Source organism: Ostrinia furnacalis, unplaced genomic scaffold (genome assembly GCF_004193835.3).
Source record: "Ostrinia furnacalis isolate ACB-3 unplaced genomic scaffold, ASM419383v2 OfSCF5405, whole genome shotgun sequence".
Classification (NCBI taxonomy): domain Eukaryota; kingdom Metazoa; phylum Arthropoda; class Insecta; order Lepidoptera; family Crambidae; genus Ostrinia; species Ostrinia furnacalis.
This window is the reverse complement of record NW_021135644.1, coordinates 298,081-312,449: the sequence shown is the minus strand read 5'-3', so window position 1 is coordinate 312,449 and position 14,369 is coordinate 298,081. Positions and strand designations below refer to the sequence as shown.

The 14,369-nt window shown below is 38.6% G+C and overlaps 1 protein-coding gene across 4 annotated transcripts in view; it reads right to left on the bottom strand.

Moving 5' to 3' along the window:
- Positions 1–13,354, bottom strand: part of pasilla (RNA-binding protein Nova-1-like protein passilla) — a 94,964-nt gene extending 81,610 nt beyond the window's left edge. For 2 of the 4 annotated variants that reach the window (XM_028316046.1, XM_028316049.1), the window contains exons 1-2: positions 12,953–13,353; positions 12,421–12,483 (exon numbers count right to left, since the gene is read on the bottom strand). In XM_028316046.1, the coding sequence (XP_028171847.1) occupies positions 12,421–12,483; positions 12,953–13,070 (181 nt within the window). In that variant the 5' untranslated portion in view covers positions 13,071–13,353. Of the gene's footprint in view, positions 1–12,420; positions 12,484–12,952 lie in introns of all 4 variants that reach the window. The other 2 variants (XM_028316047.1, XM_028316048.1) reach the window with 2 other exon arrangements.
- Between the last annotated feature and the right edge of the window lie 1,015 nt (positions 13,355–14,369).

The window sequence follows — 14,369 nt, the reverse complement described above, 5'->3', positions numbered from 1 at the left end:
AGATAAGTTATAGAAATAGAGTAGTAGTAGAAAAAGTAATAGTAGAGTATCAATCAAATAAATCAAACAAATCAAAGCCAGTATACTGTTACATCTAATTACTGGACTGTGAAAGTAAAGTAAAACCTGTTATGTATAAACATGAAGTATTCCGTGTTTTTTTTTCTAGCTAAATCAGAGATGCCCTACTGGCTATCTAAAAGTGCGGCCATGACGAAATGCCGATAGCCGTGCTCATGTTTAATGCACGAACTTACTCGTCATCCGTCCGCTTATGAAATCGATTCAAATTGAATCAATATCGCGGGTAAATCGGAAGAATCGAGTGCTGTTGACGACCACCTAGGTATAGCACATAGCACCCGCGACCTTGCGTGACTCGAACAATATACTTTTATTTGCAATTGATTTCACGGCTTCAATCACCATAATGGTATGCCGACGAAATGAGAACATGGTGGAATTGCGTCGATTGGATCACAACTTCATACATAAAATGGTAAAGCGAGTCAATATCGACATGATTATTTCCAAAGGAATATGGAGCATTAGCGATAATGAAAAATAGGCACGCCCCTATTTCAAATGAACTCTGATTCACGTCTCGTCTATTCCCCCCTACAGGTTTTTCACCCACTCCATAAAAAAGTATCCCAAATAATCTGCATTTATCATTTTAGAAATTCATTTATTTTTTTAATACTTCGCAATTACAATAACAGTTGGAAACAATCTTATGTAAACAAAGCTGCATTCAAAAAGGAGCAAACATAATATACCAGTATTGTTTCAAGTCCATTCATTCAAACTTTGAAAACATGCGATCAGTTCTTTCAGAACCGAATTGAATGGGCCATTTCTTTCAGAAACTAGGTTGTTGAAATTAAGGCCTCGGAAATAATAGCTAGGCAGAAAATCTCAAGACGGCATTAGTAGAACAATGGCTTTCAGGCGGTGGGGGCGCCCTGGGGGTGGGCCCCGGGCCCCCGGCGGAAGGGCTGTCAGTGTAGACACGACGTGGGAATGCGTAACATGTCTAGGGAAATGGAACGAGCCGTGTGCTGCATTCGGTTATAACTGTGTCACCACCACTTGTGATTTTTCCTTGTACCTAACATCTCCTCGCTAGAAAATATTGCCGTTTCTACCACCCGCCTCGACATTTACAACTGTACAAAACTTGAAACAACAAACAAAAGTAATAATACATCGACTGGAGACAACGCTGTACTAAGAACAACAATGAACTTTCGCCTAAAACAAAAAGAAGTTATGAATTTGAAATGACCAGCAAACGGTTTGAAGAAAAACTTTTTTACTTCGTGAGAGAAACCGATATCAAAATAAATATTTCAGAAGGCTCTTTGTAAAATAACTAGAGTTACTGTAGCCTACATCATAATATGACACTATTACATGACCTCATTTACACAAACAAGTTATTTGAGAGCATACATTACGCTTCGTTTAACTTCAATAAATTGTATGTATTTGGGACAGAAAAATTACTGTAATAACCTATTTTCACATGGGATGCTCCCCAAGGACGCTACGTCATTCGCAGCTCTAAAATTGAGTTTCAACTCTTCAAAGCGTATGTAATGAAACTTGACGAAAAGTTTTAGAGAAATATTAAAAGTCTGCGAGAAAAAAATATTAAAACAGACAGGCAATTTAATTTCGTAAAAGTTTTCGTAAAACTAGCGAGCTGTAATATGTGATTTTTCATAGCGGGCAGTACTTTCTCTGCATAGTAGACTTGAGTAATTAAATTCATTTATGTATTTTTACAAACTGAAATAAAAAGAAATAGTAATTTTGGGTTGTTCACCACTTATGGTTTTTAATTCAGTGCTGTTTTCGTTTGTATTAATCCTTCATAAGAAGAATAGATATTCACACACAGCAATCGATATTCTCATTCTAATAAATTGGTGATGCACTTTAGGCATCGCTACTCGCATACTATCAGTTGTTTAGCGAATGGAAACTGGAAAGCGCCATACGACATCCGACGCTGTGTCAGGACTTGGGTCCAAATTGCAGCAACAATATTTGGCCTACACGTTCCACTAATTGGGTGGGTCAAATTAATTGAGAATTTGCGAAAATTGGTTAACTAGGCGTGCGCATTTCGACCGCAGTCGCTGCGTGCGAGTTCAATTAATTAACAGCGACAAATTATCAATAATTAAACGATACCAGCATCATGTTCTTTACGGAATATGATACAAGCTGAGTAGGAGCCATTTTGGTTCAACAATTTATCTATAATTATTAACCAAATTGTGTAACATTACTATGTTTGAACCAAATAAACAATTTTCTTTCTTTCTTTCTTTATAATTTTTATTGCCAGGCAAACCGGTACGTAAGTATTTTTTTATTAATGATCTTGCAGCATTTTATTTTCAACTGCGAGTGTATTCCCTCGTGGATATAAAAAGAGACAGAAACTGACGCATCGTAGAGCTTTTTATCTTTCCCTTTTGTGAAATTCATAGTAACAGAGCATATTTTGAAAAAGAAAATAGCGAGATTGTACTGAAAAGCATTGAAAACATTAAAATTATACTTTCAACTTTTACATTTAAAATCCTCACAAAGAGTGCGCACGGTGAGTGTAATCTGCGGCCTTTGAATGAATATCTGAAGCCATCAAAGCTTCCACATGTCGTTACAGTTCACGTTAACATGTCATTTGCAGCCGCGTGCTCGTAATGTACTTTTATTGTTCGGTGCCTACGATTAAAAGTCGACAAACATCAAGACCGACGTTAAATCCTCTCACTCACCGGCTTAAATTGTATCTCTTGAAGTTCTTAATCTGCGTAATAAAGTTTTGCACAAAATGCTGGGGATAGACGTTGATAAATTATCTAGATTTGGCAAGTTTACGAGCAGTCTCTCTCGAGCCACGGTTTTCGTGGAACCGTTTTGACAAAATAAAGACCGGGCTTTACTACACATTATATTAACCCTAAAAACAATGAGCGAGCCTACGCAACCGAAGCAAACAAACAAGTTGACAGCGAGTCAAATGTGCGGAACCAATAACTTATCTAAGCGATGCGGGAGTCAGGGAAAATGCGAACTGCTCGAATAAAAAGTAACGAAAAGTTTTGTTACCCTTCAGGTAAAGAGGGACCGTTTATCCCGGTATGAAATTAGGTTTATTTTAAGGACTACCCATAGGGGATTCTGTCTATGGATTGTCGAAGGAAAAGCAGATTTTCGCTTTTAATAAAACTCGCGTTATTATATGGATTTGTACTCGCAACTTCGCAAGTGTATTGTCTATATATAGCAGGTATTGCTTTCTGTATATTCCTTGTAGATAGGTGTCTAGAAAAACGTCGATATTGTAAGCTAAAAGTTATGTGGCCGTGACCAATGCAAATAGGCATGACGTCACGCTTAATTATGATTTACTGCGCTTGCAACATCCACAACGTTTTAGGACACGTTTCAAAGTTAGGGCTTCGATATTTACTCAATCTATTTTAAGAATTTCTGTAGTACACTTCTTCGAGATAGAGTTGAAGTATTTTTTGAAAGTAACTTTATTTGTAAACCATTAATGAACTGAAAATAAAAACAATCCATGTTTCGAAATCAGCTGTCGGTACTCGATATGTAATCAGTCACTTGAGAGCTAGTCTTTATTTCGACGATATTAAGAGGCCGTAAAGATTAGGCAGAGCAAGACAATTTCGTGACCCAGATATATCGGACGGTCCCCAAAATGATCGGCCGTTAACCCTTACCTAGGCGCATTAAAAAAATCACACAATTAGGCGCATGGAGTCTTGAGTGACCCCAAACAAATATTGGGAAAGGAGTGTCAAAAAGAAATAAAATGAAATGAATTTTATAGTAATTAATAAAGTTCTTTAATATAATTAACTTTAAGAAACAAAAACATAACTGAAACATTATATCTATTAAAAAAATTAAAAAATATAACCTTTCTCTCAAAACTATTTTTTTTGGCATGGACGAGATCAACTTAAAAAATAATAACTAATCAGTCTCATCAGCGGAGTCTTCTGTTCTGCATCCGACACAGTAACTCTCGAGTGCTGCTGACAAATAAATTTATGACATTTGAAGTATTTTGTTGGCAGTTTTTTGTCGTTCTTCCTAGGACATGATGAACAGCGCCCGCGCTTAGCTGTCGATTGTTGGACCGTCTCGTCCACATCATGAACTTCACGGAGGCGTTTCTTTGTTGTCACGATCTCTTCCGAACTTTTCCTTTATTTTATCTATATACAAATTGGTATTTGTGACCAAAAGTTCAATAACCACACTGTCAAAGAACAATTGAAAGCATTCAAGGGGAGATTTGGCGTTCTTTGCATACTCTTTGATTCCTGGTAAGTGAAGAATAATATTTTGTGCTCGGGTCCTTACTGCGTTTGATGGTGGTACTTTAGACCATTTCACTTTCGCGCCATTTCTCTGAGTATGTCGAGATAAAAAAAAAGTTACCTTCCGATGGTTCAGGTATGTCTTGAATATCTTCGGACTCTTCAATTTCGCTTTCTGAATCATGAGCACTATCAATAGCAGCATCATTTACCGTTTCGTCTTCCGAATCCGAACCAGCTACATCTTGCTCTTCACTGGACACTTCTTCCAGCCACTGCAATATTTGTCTTTCGTTAGACATTTCAAATCGGTAATAAACTGAAAAAAAAAAGGAAAAAGAATCAAAGTAAACTCAAAATCACATAAAACAATTACGTAGAATATAAATACATACAAACATACAAAAATAATTAACAACATACTTATATAAACTAAAAGAAAACATAATAGTTAAAACTTACCCCCTCCAAAAAATGTAACGTAACTGGTCGCATGGGGTCAGCGCTCTAGACAGCAGCGATACATGCGCGCGCATTGATGCTTTGGACGCGACTAATTTGCGTACCCCGCGGGGAGTGAGGAAGCTAGAAAGAGCGCGAGCGCGCTAAAATCACTGTAAAACATTTTTTTTTAAATTTGGAGTGGCCTTGACCCCATGCGCCTAATTAAGGGTTAATATCACTGAAGCATTGGACCATACATCTCATGCGATAAATCGGCAAAATCGGGACTCCGAGAATTTATAGGCCGGCGCTAGGCCCGTGGTGGCACTACCTGGGTTCAGACAATCGCAATAATGCTCACGCGAACTATTGCACTAAGCCAGAATACTGTTTCTATATGGCTTATGCACTGAATGTCAAAGGTGAGTGATGCAAAGTTGAATCAACAATATCTTTTTTATTTTGTAATCAGAAGCTTAGTGATTAATGGCTCTAGACAAGCCAAAATAAATGAAGTTGGAAAAGATGCTGCCTAGTAAATCATAGGAAATGATGACAAACGATCCCGCAATAAGGCTTCGTCTTTACAGGGCTAATGGCGGAGAAGCAATCGGGAACGGACGCCTATGTTTATAGATCTGGATGCAGCTGTGTTTTATTATTCGCTCCAGCGCATTTTCCACCACACTGCATCTATGTGAAGTCGCGCAAGGAAGCTCCGTTGATATATCCCGGAACCGCACTCCGGAAAAGGATTTCAAAATATCGATCTCTCTCGAAAGCTGGCAAAATAAGCAGGATACATCGAAATCTCTCGCTTTCATTAACAGACAGACATTTTGTTCGACAGCTTTCGGTAATTCACTCACAACTTTAAATACTCTCAAGATAGGATAATTTAGAAACGAAATAGAGCCAACTGTCTGAAAGCAGTTTTGGGCTAGGAAATGTGGTGAACCAGCGAACTAAAAGTTTATTCCGGATTTATTGTTCCGAAACAGATGTTCGCGCATTTCAACCACTCGGTAGTTCGGTACTAGGTACGGTCGCCGCGACGCGGCGTTAGGAACGGCACCCGAATATATTTTATTCGGTTTTATTAACAAGCTGTTGCAGGGTGATATATTTGAACGCAATATCCGTTAGCACATGCAATCGCGATAAAGCAACGAAATGTTTTAGCAAACCGATTTCATTGTTGAGGGAGGAACAAACATTTTCATATTTGTCTTTTGATTTCAGACATGAAGCTATGTCATTGTTCATACACCGCGCATCTGAGGTTGGAAACTAGCATTTTTGTGCATCGCAGAATGCTTTATATTCAAAGCATCATTTCGACGAACGTGGCCCGTAAAATTTACAATATTTGAGTGAAACGAGTAGTTGGCTACAGTCGGTCGTCTCCAAGGACCGACCTCTATGTTTTCGTTTAATTTCATCTGGGTTTGATTGGTTCATGATTGTGCCTTTGGTGTATTGGCTTCCCCAAAAGCAATTACATTACATCACACAAATTTTCGCCGTCTACTAATTAACTTTATTGTTTGATTGCGTCATCTAGTTAGCAATTTATAAATGCGCTACCATCGAATCGAGTTCAAACAAGGTGTCGTTCTAGTTTCAAGTGAATTCAAATGTTAATTTACACACTAATTACTGGAGTTAATGTTTCGTTTTTTCATTTGTCACAATGTACAGTCGGCTCTATCACCAATATTTCATTAGCAGTCCAGCCTCGTTCATTTATTTTCGATATTAGCATCATTGTGATGAGATTACCGTTTGTATACGAGGAAACGTCGACATGGCTGGTCTTTTAAACCATCTTAAGTACTTTATCTCAGTTAATGGACGCAATAATCGACATAACCAATTCTGCTTTACTCAAGGCCTAAACGTGTTCGTGTCAAAATAGCAATGAATGAATCGGAATTGAATAAATCCTCAAGTAAAAACTTGCACAAAAAAGACACCGGAACCGTCATGTAATGCTCATTAAAACCGAACATACAAAGTTTCCAACTGTATATGGCAGGAGCTTCAGATAAATCTTTCTCGAAATGCTGCGTTTTGAAAAACTCTCATATCGTCATATTAAAAGAGATAGACAATCAGAGATGACGAAACTAGTTTCGTAACGTGCGCAGTGTCCGATGGTTAAAAAACGAAAGTATGCCATCACCCACTCGCGCGCCGCATTCAAACAGCGCCATTACATACAGTTATTATTACTAGACTTTCGATAGGACGCGTCACGGTTTTGCCATAATGATCTTAATTTGTTGTAACGAATGGTATAAACGTGCTGACAAAAATAATACTGGGTTTCATACGCGGTGGTAATTTTGGTATCCGTATAGATTCACCATTATTTGACTTATGTATCCCAACTAATATTATAAATGCGAAAGTAACTCTGTCTGTCTGTCTGTCTGTCTGTTACGCTTTCCCGCTTAAACCTCGCAACCGATTTTGATGAAATTTGGCATAGAGATAGTTTGAGTCCCGGGAAAGAACATAGGATAGTTTTTATCCCGGTTTTTGAAACAGGGACGCGCGCGATAAAGTTTTTCTGTGACAGACAAAAATCCACGCGGGCGAAGCCGCGGGCGGAAAGCTAGTAAAACAATATAACCAAGATCATGAAAGGAAAAATGTACCACTTGGGCAGCATCTGCGTTTGAGCCCACTGAAACGACAAATCCCAATTTCCCATTGGTCTTGTTTTACGGATACCTCTTAAACGTCTGAATCGTCGAAATTCCAATTGGATTGCTCAACAATAGACACCGCAGGCACAATAACTGGGAATTCAATAAACGATAACAATAATATTGGCTTTAAGGCCTCTATTCAATGTCTGGTTAATTTATTTTGTACGTGCCCAACGCGCGCGGGATACGGTGAAAACACTGAGCTGTAATGGGGAATTTACATCTGTATTCCCTGTTATTGAGGTGTTTAAACAATTTTTTGGGAGTAAACAAAGGGTGCCCATAATCGTAAACCTGAGCTCCATTACAAATACAAGAGCTTCCTTGTTCGCTTTTCAGGAGATCGTCTTGGAAGGAACAATGCAATAGCTTTTGACTTTCTAGAAAACCGAATAAATGTGTGGCGAAGTTGTATTGTATCTAAACTTCACAAGAATCAGAGTTTTTTCTTTGAAATCGTGTTTCGTGTTATTTAATCATGCCAACATTTATTTTCGTCTAGCATGCACATTTTATTTTACACAAAACGACGATCTGATAATAGAAGTCTGAAAATAATGAGGGTCAATGAAACTACAAGTGCATGCTCAAGTCTAGATCGTATTTTTTATCCGGCGCTGAGAACGCGCACATGAGCGACAAAACAAATATCTGCATGATTTATTAACCAACGAAGGCGAACATGTGTTAGAGTGATACGAATACAACGGAAGTCTTGTGACATAACAGAAAGAGATACAAGAACAAATCGTAACAGTTAATTGTCATTCATCACGATGCCGGAGTGCGGGCGCGCATCTATTGTCACAATCCCATTGACGATATTGCACTGATTGTTATCAAAGTGTACTTGGATGACATTGTGATTGATATTAGGAATTTCCTAGAACATTGTTGGATGACTAGCAGGTTTATAGACAAAGTTTGCATTTTGAACAAATACGGGTAGAAGCTTGCGAGTGAGTGCCTTAACTCTCGCTCTATACAGAACAAAAGGAACGTAGCAAGGTTTATTCAGGAATCATGAGAAAAAACTCTCCACTACATTCTTAAACACAGCCCATTTAAAGATATTCGAATTACAAACTCCTCAAAGAAGTTTCTGAATGAAACCCGAGAGTAAATTTATACAAACCACAGGCGTTAACTTGCCTTTCCTACACCATTAATGGCGCTCTAATTAACATACATTAACTTTTCAAAGTTTAATTAAGCCGCGTATATCGGAACGCCTTCAGGCTTGTTTCAAGAACGCGGTGCGCTGATTACGTATAAACTCCTACGGTTTACGCGAGAAGAAAACGTAGATTGATATTAGAATCTGAAAGAATTATATTTTCTTTTTCAAGAAGTACATTATTTTTGTTCTTTCTTTTTTTCATTAATATCAGCAAGGACATCTAGAGATAAGATCGGCCAACAAAGTTTCCGTCTAAACATTAGCAAATGAAGCGATTGCATACAACTTGGAATAGCAAAGGTTACAAACTTACAAAGAACAAAAGACAATAATCAGTAAATTACATAAGTTATTCACAAACGGTTTCTCCCTACCGCTTTCTACTGCCGTCTAAGGTAATTATTGTTTAGTTAGGAACAGGTTTCAATTACTGTTTGTAAGAGGGCTATCGTTTTTATACTTAACAGTTGGCACCCCTGGCGATTGACAGGTCCTTACTCTACAGTGGCGCCATCTTGATGAGTGCAAATGCGATAGTCCTCCTACCACTTTAGCGCTCACAAGTTGGTGCCACTGTCTTCGTTGGTGCTACTAGCAAGTGACAGGACCTTACTTCTACAGTGGCGCTAACTGGTGAGCGCTAAAACGATAGCCCTCATTAGAGTACGATCTGTGTGCCGCTATCAGTCGATACGGCAACTAGATATTGACAGAATAATATAGATACGAGTTATCGCCGGACATTTATCTGGCTTATCTCACGACAAGAAGCCGCAGTATCAGTAAATTAGTTAGTAATAAGTTTGCTTTGCTATCGCCGATATTATCGAAGCATGATACGAGCGAGATAGATAGGACACAGCGCGGTGTCCTTGTTGAAGCAACATATTTTTGTAATTTGCGAACACATTTCAGCTTATTGCTATTAGCTGGTGCAAACTTAAACGCTCTTTTGAGTAAATTCATGGCTTTGGCTAATACACGCTACTTTATGATGAGAAATAAGAAGGAAATTAAACGATGGGATCTTCACTTAAATTTCTTGAAGCAAATGTTTTAATATCCGTGGGCTTTAATAATCTTTTAAGTATCCTGTGATTATAAATTGGGATTATGCGCTGTTTCACAGCTCCAATCGTTGTTAATCATCAGTGAATCATAGAGAACGTGAAACTTAGCGAATAAATATCTAGTAATTTGCATGAAAATCCAAATATCAGCAGAACGAACAATAACTTTGAATCCACGCTTTAAACGTGGTTTGTTTGATCAGCCGTTCGCAAACGTATCGGCCCAAATTATGCGGACTTCGACACAAAATAATCATAGTTACTTGCTGGCACGGCGAGGATAAAATAGACAAGAAAATCATAATTCTTAGTTTGAGGATGCGAAAAAATTAAAAAGACGATTTATTAGTACACTATTAAGAATTACAAGATATTGTATTACTGATACCCAAGATTCTGCCATGCGGAACTAAAATTATGTATCTGTCGAGAATTCGAGGTGATTAAACTGAAAATCGAGTAGTTTGAGAAATGATGTAAATAGGAATATGTAGTTGGAATATTTTTCCGTTAGATTTATCTGGCTCCAAAGATTACACGGGAAGGGATATCCGTGCAAGAATTGAATTTCCAGCTACCCTATCTCGGTTTCCGTTGGCGACGAAATCCTGGAACCTCAACAATTTAGCAGATTTATCTGAAATATTGCCGCAGTGCTACCACTAGCAGCTATCTTGGATGTTCCCGGGTAACATCGGCTAAATCCCGACGGGTTAGCGGGAAGTTAATCCAGTTGATTAAAATCATCGACCCACAAAAGCTTGCAGGTATAAATTACTTATCGTTATGAGAGGAACGCAAGATATTATTCAAAAAGTATTTTTAAACGTACATCTCGTTTCGTCTCTCATAGCGAAGGATTTTATGAAAGACTGTATGTGTAAGACTTGATATTATAGTCCTAACAAAGGAGTAATCACCTGGAAAGTGTTTTAAGCAATGTAAAACACGAGGATAGCGCTAACTAACCTGTCGTCATCCTCATCCTTCACATTTGGAAACAATCAGCATTACGTCACCGTGTATTAGTGCAAACAGGAAATGTCGCGGGCGGCCTGGTGGCCCTCAGCTCGGAAACTAAATGCACTCAGCAAGAGTGCTTGGATGGCAAATATTTACACTGGGACATAAGACCCAGTTGAAAACTTAGTTACATTACAGGGCGGCATAGCGGCAGCGCACTGATGCTTCCGATGTAGTTTTCTTACCCTTATCAACTGAAACGTGTTCTTACGAATTGAAACTGAAACTTGAGATTCGCTGGTAGTGAGAATATAATATGACCGTGGTACTTTTACTTTTAATTTCTAATAGCATTAGCTAGTCACGAAAATCGTGATAATACGTCAGATTAAAAAAAAGCATTTAGCCTTAGTAGAGCATGCCATCGAATTGTGAAATATTTAGTTAAGTATTGATTTTGGAAAAATGAAAGTTCGATCGTCCTATTAACGGGACGGTTTCGACAAGTGGATGGTGAGAAGAGCGTAGCGTAGAGACTTGATTTCATCATCACCGTCTGCGATCAAATTGGCGGCGGTACTAGATTATTTTCCCTCCTACACGTCTAGATTTAGTCACAGACAATATGTCTTATGTTTGTCTGTTTGTCAACTACCCTTCATATTAAACAATTTACGCACATTTACCTAATCACTTGAAGGCTTCTTAAAGAAGTTTAGTGTTCTTTCTATGGTAGAAATAAACAGTTTCTTAGTGCAGTAAACAGAATGCAAGGAAATCCCACGCGAAATAATGTCAAAGCATTATGCAATGAACATACACTTGCCATTAATGGCTTCATGTTCTGAACAAAACAAATTGCCTCTAATAACCTTGAGTGTTACAAAACCAGACAACTGATAACCAACCTTATCCAACAAAGAATTGAGCTCTTAGTCATCAAGCACAGAAGTGCAGCTAAGGCCGGCAATGACCTTGCTTGTCATCGGCTCGATCTATAGCCTGCTAAACCTTCAAACACATTTTGTAACACTACTCACATTGCTTATCGAAAACACCAATAAATAAAATACTATTTTCTTACTATGATATTCATTGATATGGAATGGGAGTGTGCCAATCTAGGTATGCACCTAAATACTTGTGTGACAAAAGAATGAAAATATTAGGCAAATAAAATGTTAATCTCGTCCAATTGTTAGTTTAGTAAATGAATGACTCTCAAATAAAAAAGCAAAATAAAAGCATTCAGATATGAAATAATAAATTTCAAGAAGAGAAATTGCAAGGTACACCAAGTTATGTTCGAAACTGTACATTAGGTGATGGTCACACCAAAGATGCAACAACTAAGCCATGAGTGGGTCGATGTGAGGCTAAGTACGACATGGCTCACGACATCGAGGCAATGTACTGTGCGCATGGACAGTGGACGAGCCGCCTGCGCCGCGGGCCCGCCCCGGCCCTGAAGCGGCCGCGACGGAGTGTCCGGCAACCACTTTGACTGCAGCTGGGAGTCAACATAATTGCCTGGAGCCACTCCTTATGCAACTGCTAGCAGCTTCAGGGCCGGGCCGCGGGCGGTCCGCGGGCAGGCGGCGCGGATGCGCGGGCATACGCGCCACAACAACCACAAAGCCAATGAGGAGCGAATGAGTTGACTGACGACTCACCGAAATGAGACGTTATATTGCCATGGCCGTTGGCCAGTGGCAAGGCCGTCACCAAGTCTTGCACTAAAAAATAACGAGTCTCTTTTAACATTGCATAAAATAAATATTACAGATTACGACTAGCTAGCGGCACGCTCGATGTTGACGCTTATCAACCAGTGTCGAATTGCTTTTGATAATTCAGTTTGTCATGCACACTTATCGAACGAGGGATTATGCGGACTCATATAATTTTAGTAATAAAGGGGAATTATTGCTTCAAACCAGTGTCAAAACATTTATAACATTCCTCGGTTCTATTCCGAACAATTGACACAACATTTCGGCATTTTCGGCACAAAATGACCTCGCTATCGCTGTAAATAGGTCACGCTGATAACAGCGGTGCGCTGATAAGAATCTTGTCAGAATCCAACTACATAGCTGGATCGACCACTAGCGCGCTATGTCAATGTTATGCCTGCCTTGCCAAGTACGCAATGAAGTAAAACAACACGTAAGCTTAGGTGCTCGCCAGGCGAGCCACACTTACCGGAGCTGAAGTGTGATCTCTTGACGTCTCCATTCTCTGAGTCGCCATCCAGCGGTCTTTTTCTAGAGTCCGTGATTTCCGGACTGGGACAAGTATCCATTCCTGTGTCAGCGGCCATGTTGAATTTCAGGGCAAAACTTTAAACTTCTCTAGCATAATTCCCATTACGTAATTGCTTCAGGATGCGTATACGGTTGCGGCACTATGCATTATATAAACTTTATCTATTACACTTAACACTTATACAACTAAACAACGGAAAAAATATAAATTTTGTGTGGTCTAGTTACTAAAATAAGGAGAGAAGTGACACTATAGTTTTTACGTCTAAACGTTTTGTGAACGTTTGTCGATACTGCTGCGATTGTTGTGTGTGGCGCTCGACCGACGTGAAGTTGTTCGTTACTGTCGCAGCGTCATATTGGTAGCACTGCTTTTTGACAGCAACCAGCTGATAATTTAGTGATGTACACAGAACAAATGAAACAAAATCGGGTCTAACAAATCGGACAAAAAAATAAAGTTATAAGAGCGAATGTAATGTTTGCTTTGATAAAATGTTTGTCATTTAGTCGAATAGTTTTTAATAGCAAATGTTTAAAGAATGTAGAGGATTGTTTAAATTAAAATTCTTATAACATCATGAAGAGCATTTTTTTCTGGATTAATCCCAAAAAACATTGATCATCTATTGTTTGTGTCTCGATTATTATTTAAGATATAAATCTATATACTTATAATAAATCTGTAGAGAGGTCAATTCTGTACATTAAATATATTTTCAAAATAACTATCAGGGGGTGATTAGTGATCGATACTGATGCCAAAAATGCAATCAGTAAAATTTTTGTCTGTCTGTCTGTCTGTCTGTCTGTCTGTCTGTCTGTCTGTCTGTCTGTATGTTCCTTATAGAAACAAAAACTACTCGACGGATTTTAACGAAACTTGGTACAATTATTCTTCATACTCCTGGGCAGGTTATAGGATACTTAGGAATTCCCACGGGAATGGGAATTAGCGGGAAAATCGTTTTGTATGAAAAATCTGAACCGCTTAAGTTAGACGCTTGAAATTCGGCATGCAGGTACCTTAGTAAACTTAAAGCTTAGTTACAACAGGATATTGCAAAATTCCCACGGGAACGGGAGTTAGCGGGAAAAAACATTTGTATGAAAAATCTAAACCGCTTAAGTTAGACGCTTGAAATTTGGCATGCAGGTACCTTAGTAAACTTGAAGCTTAGTTACAAAAGGATATTGCAAAATTCCCACGGGAACGGGAGTTAGCGGAAAAAAACATTTGTATGAAAAAATCTAAACCGCGTAAGATAGATGAAGGGGGTAAAACGGGATCCACGCGTACGAAGTCGCGGGCGGCCGCTAGTAAATAAATAAATAAATCTTTAGACAATTTCACA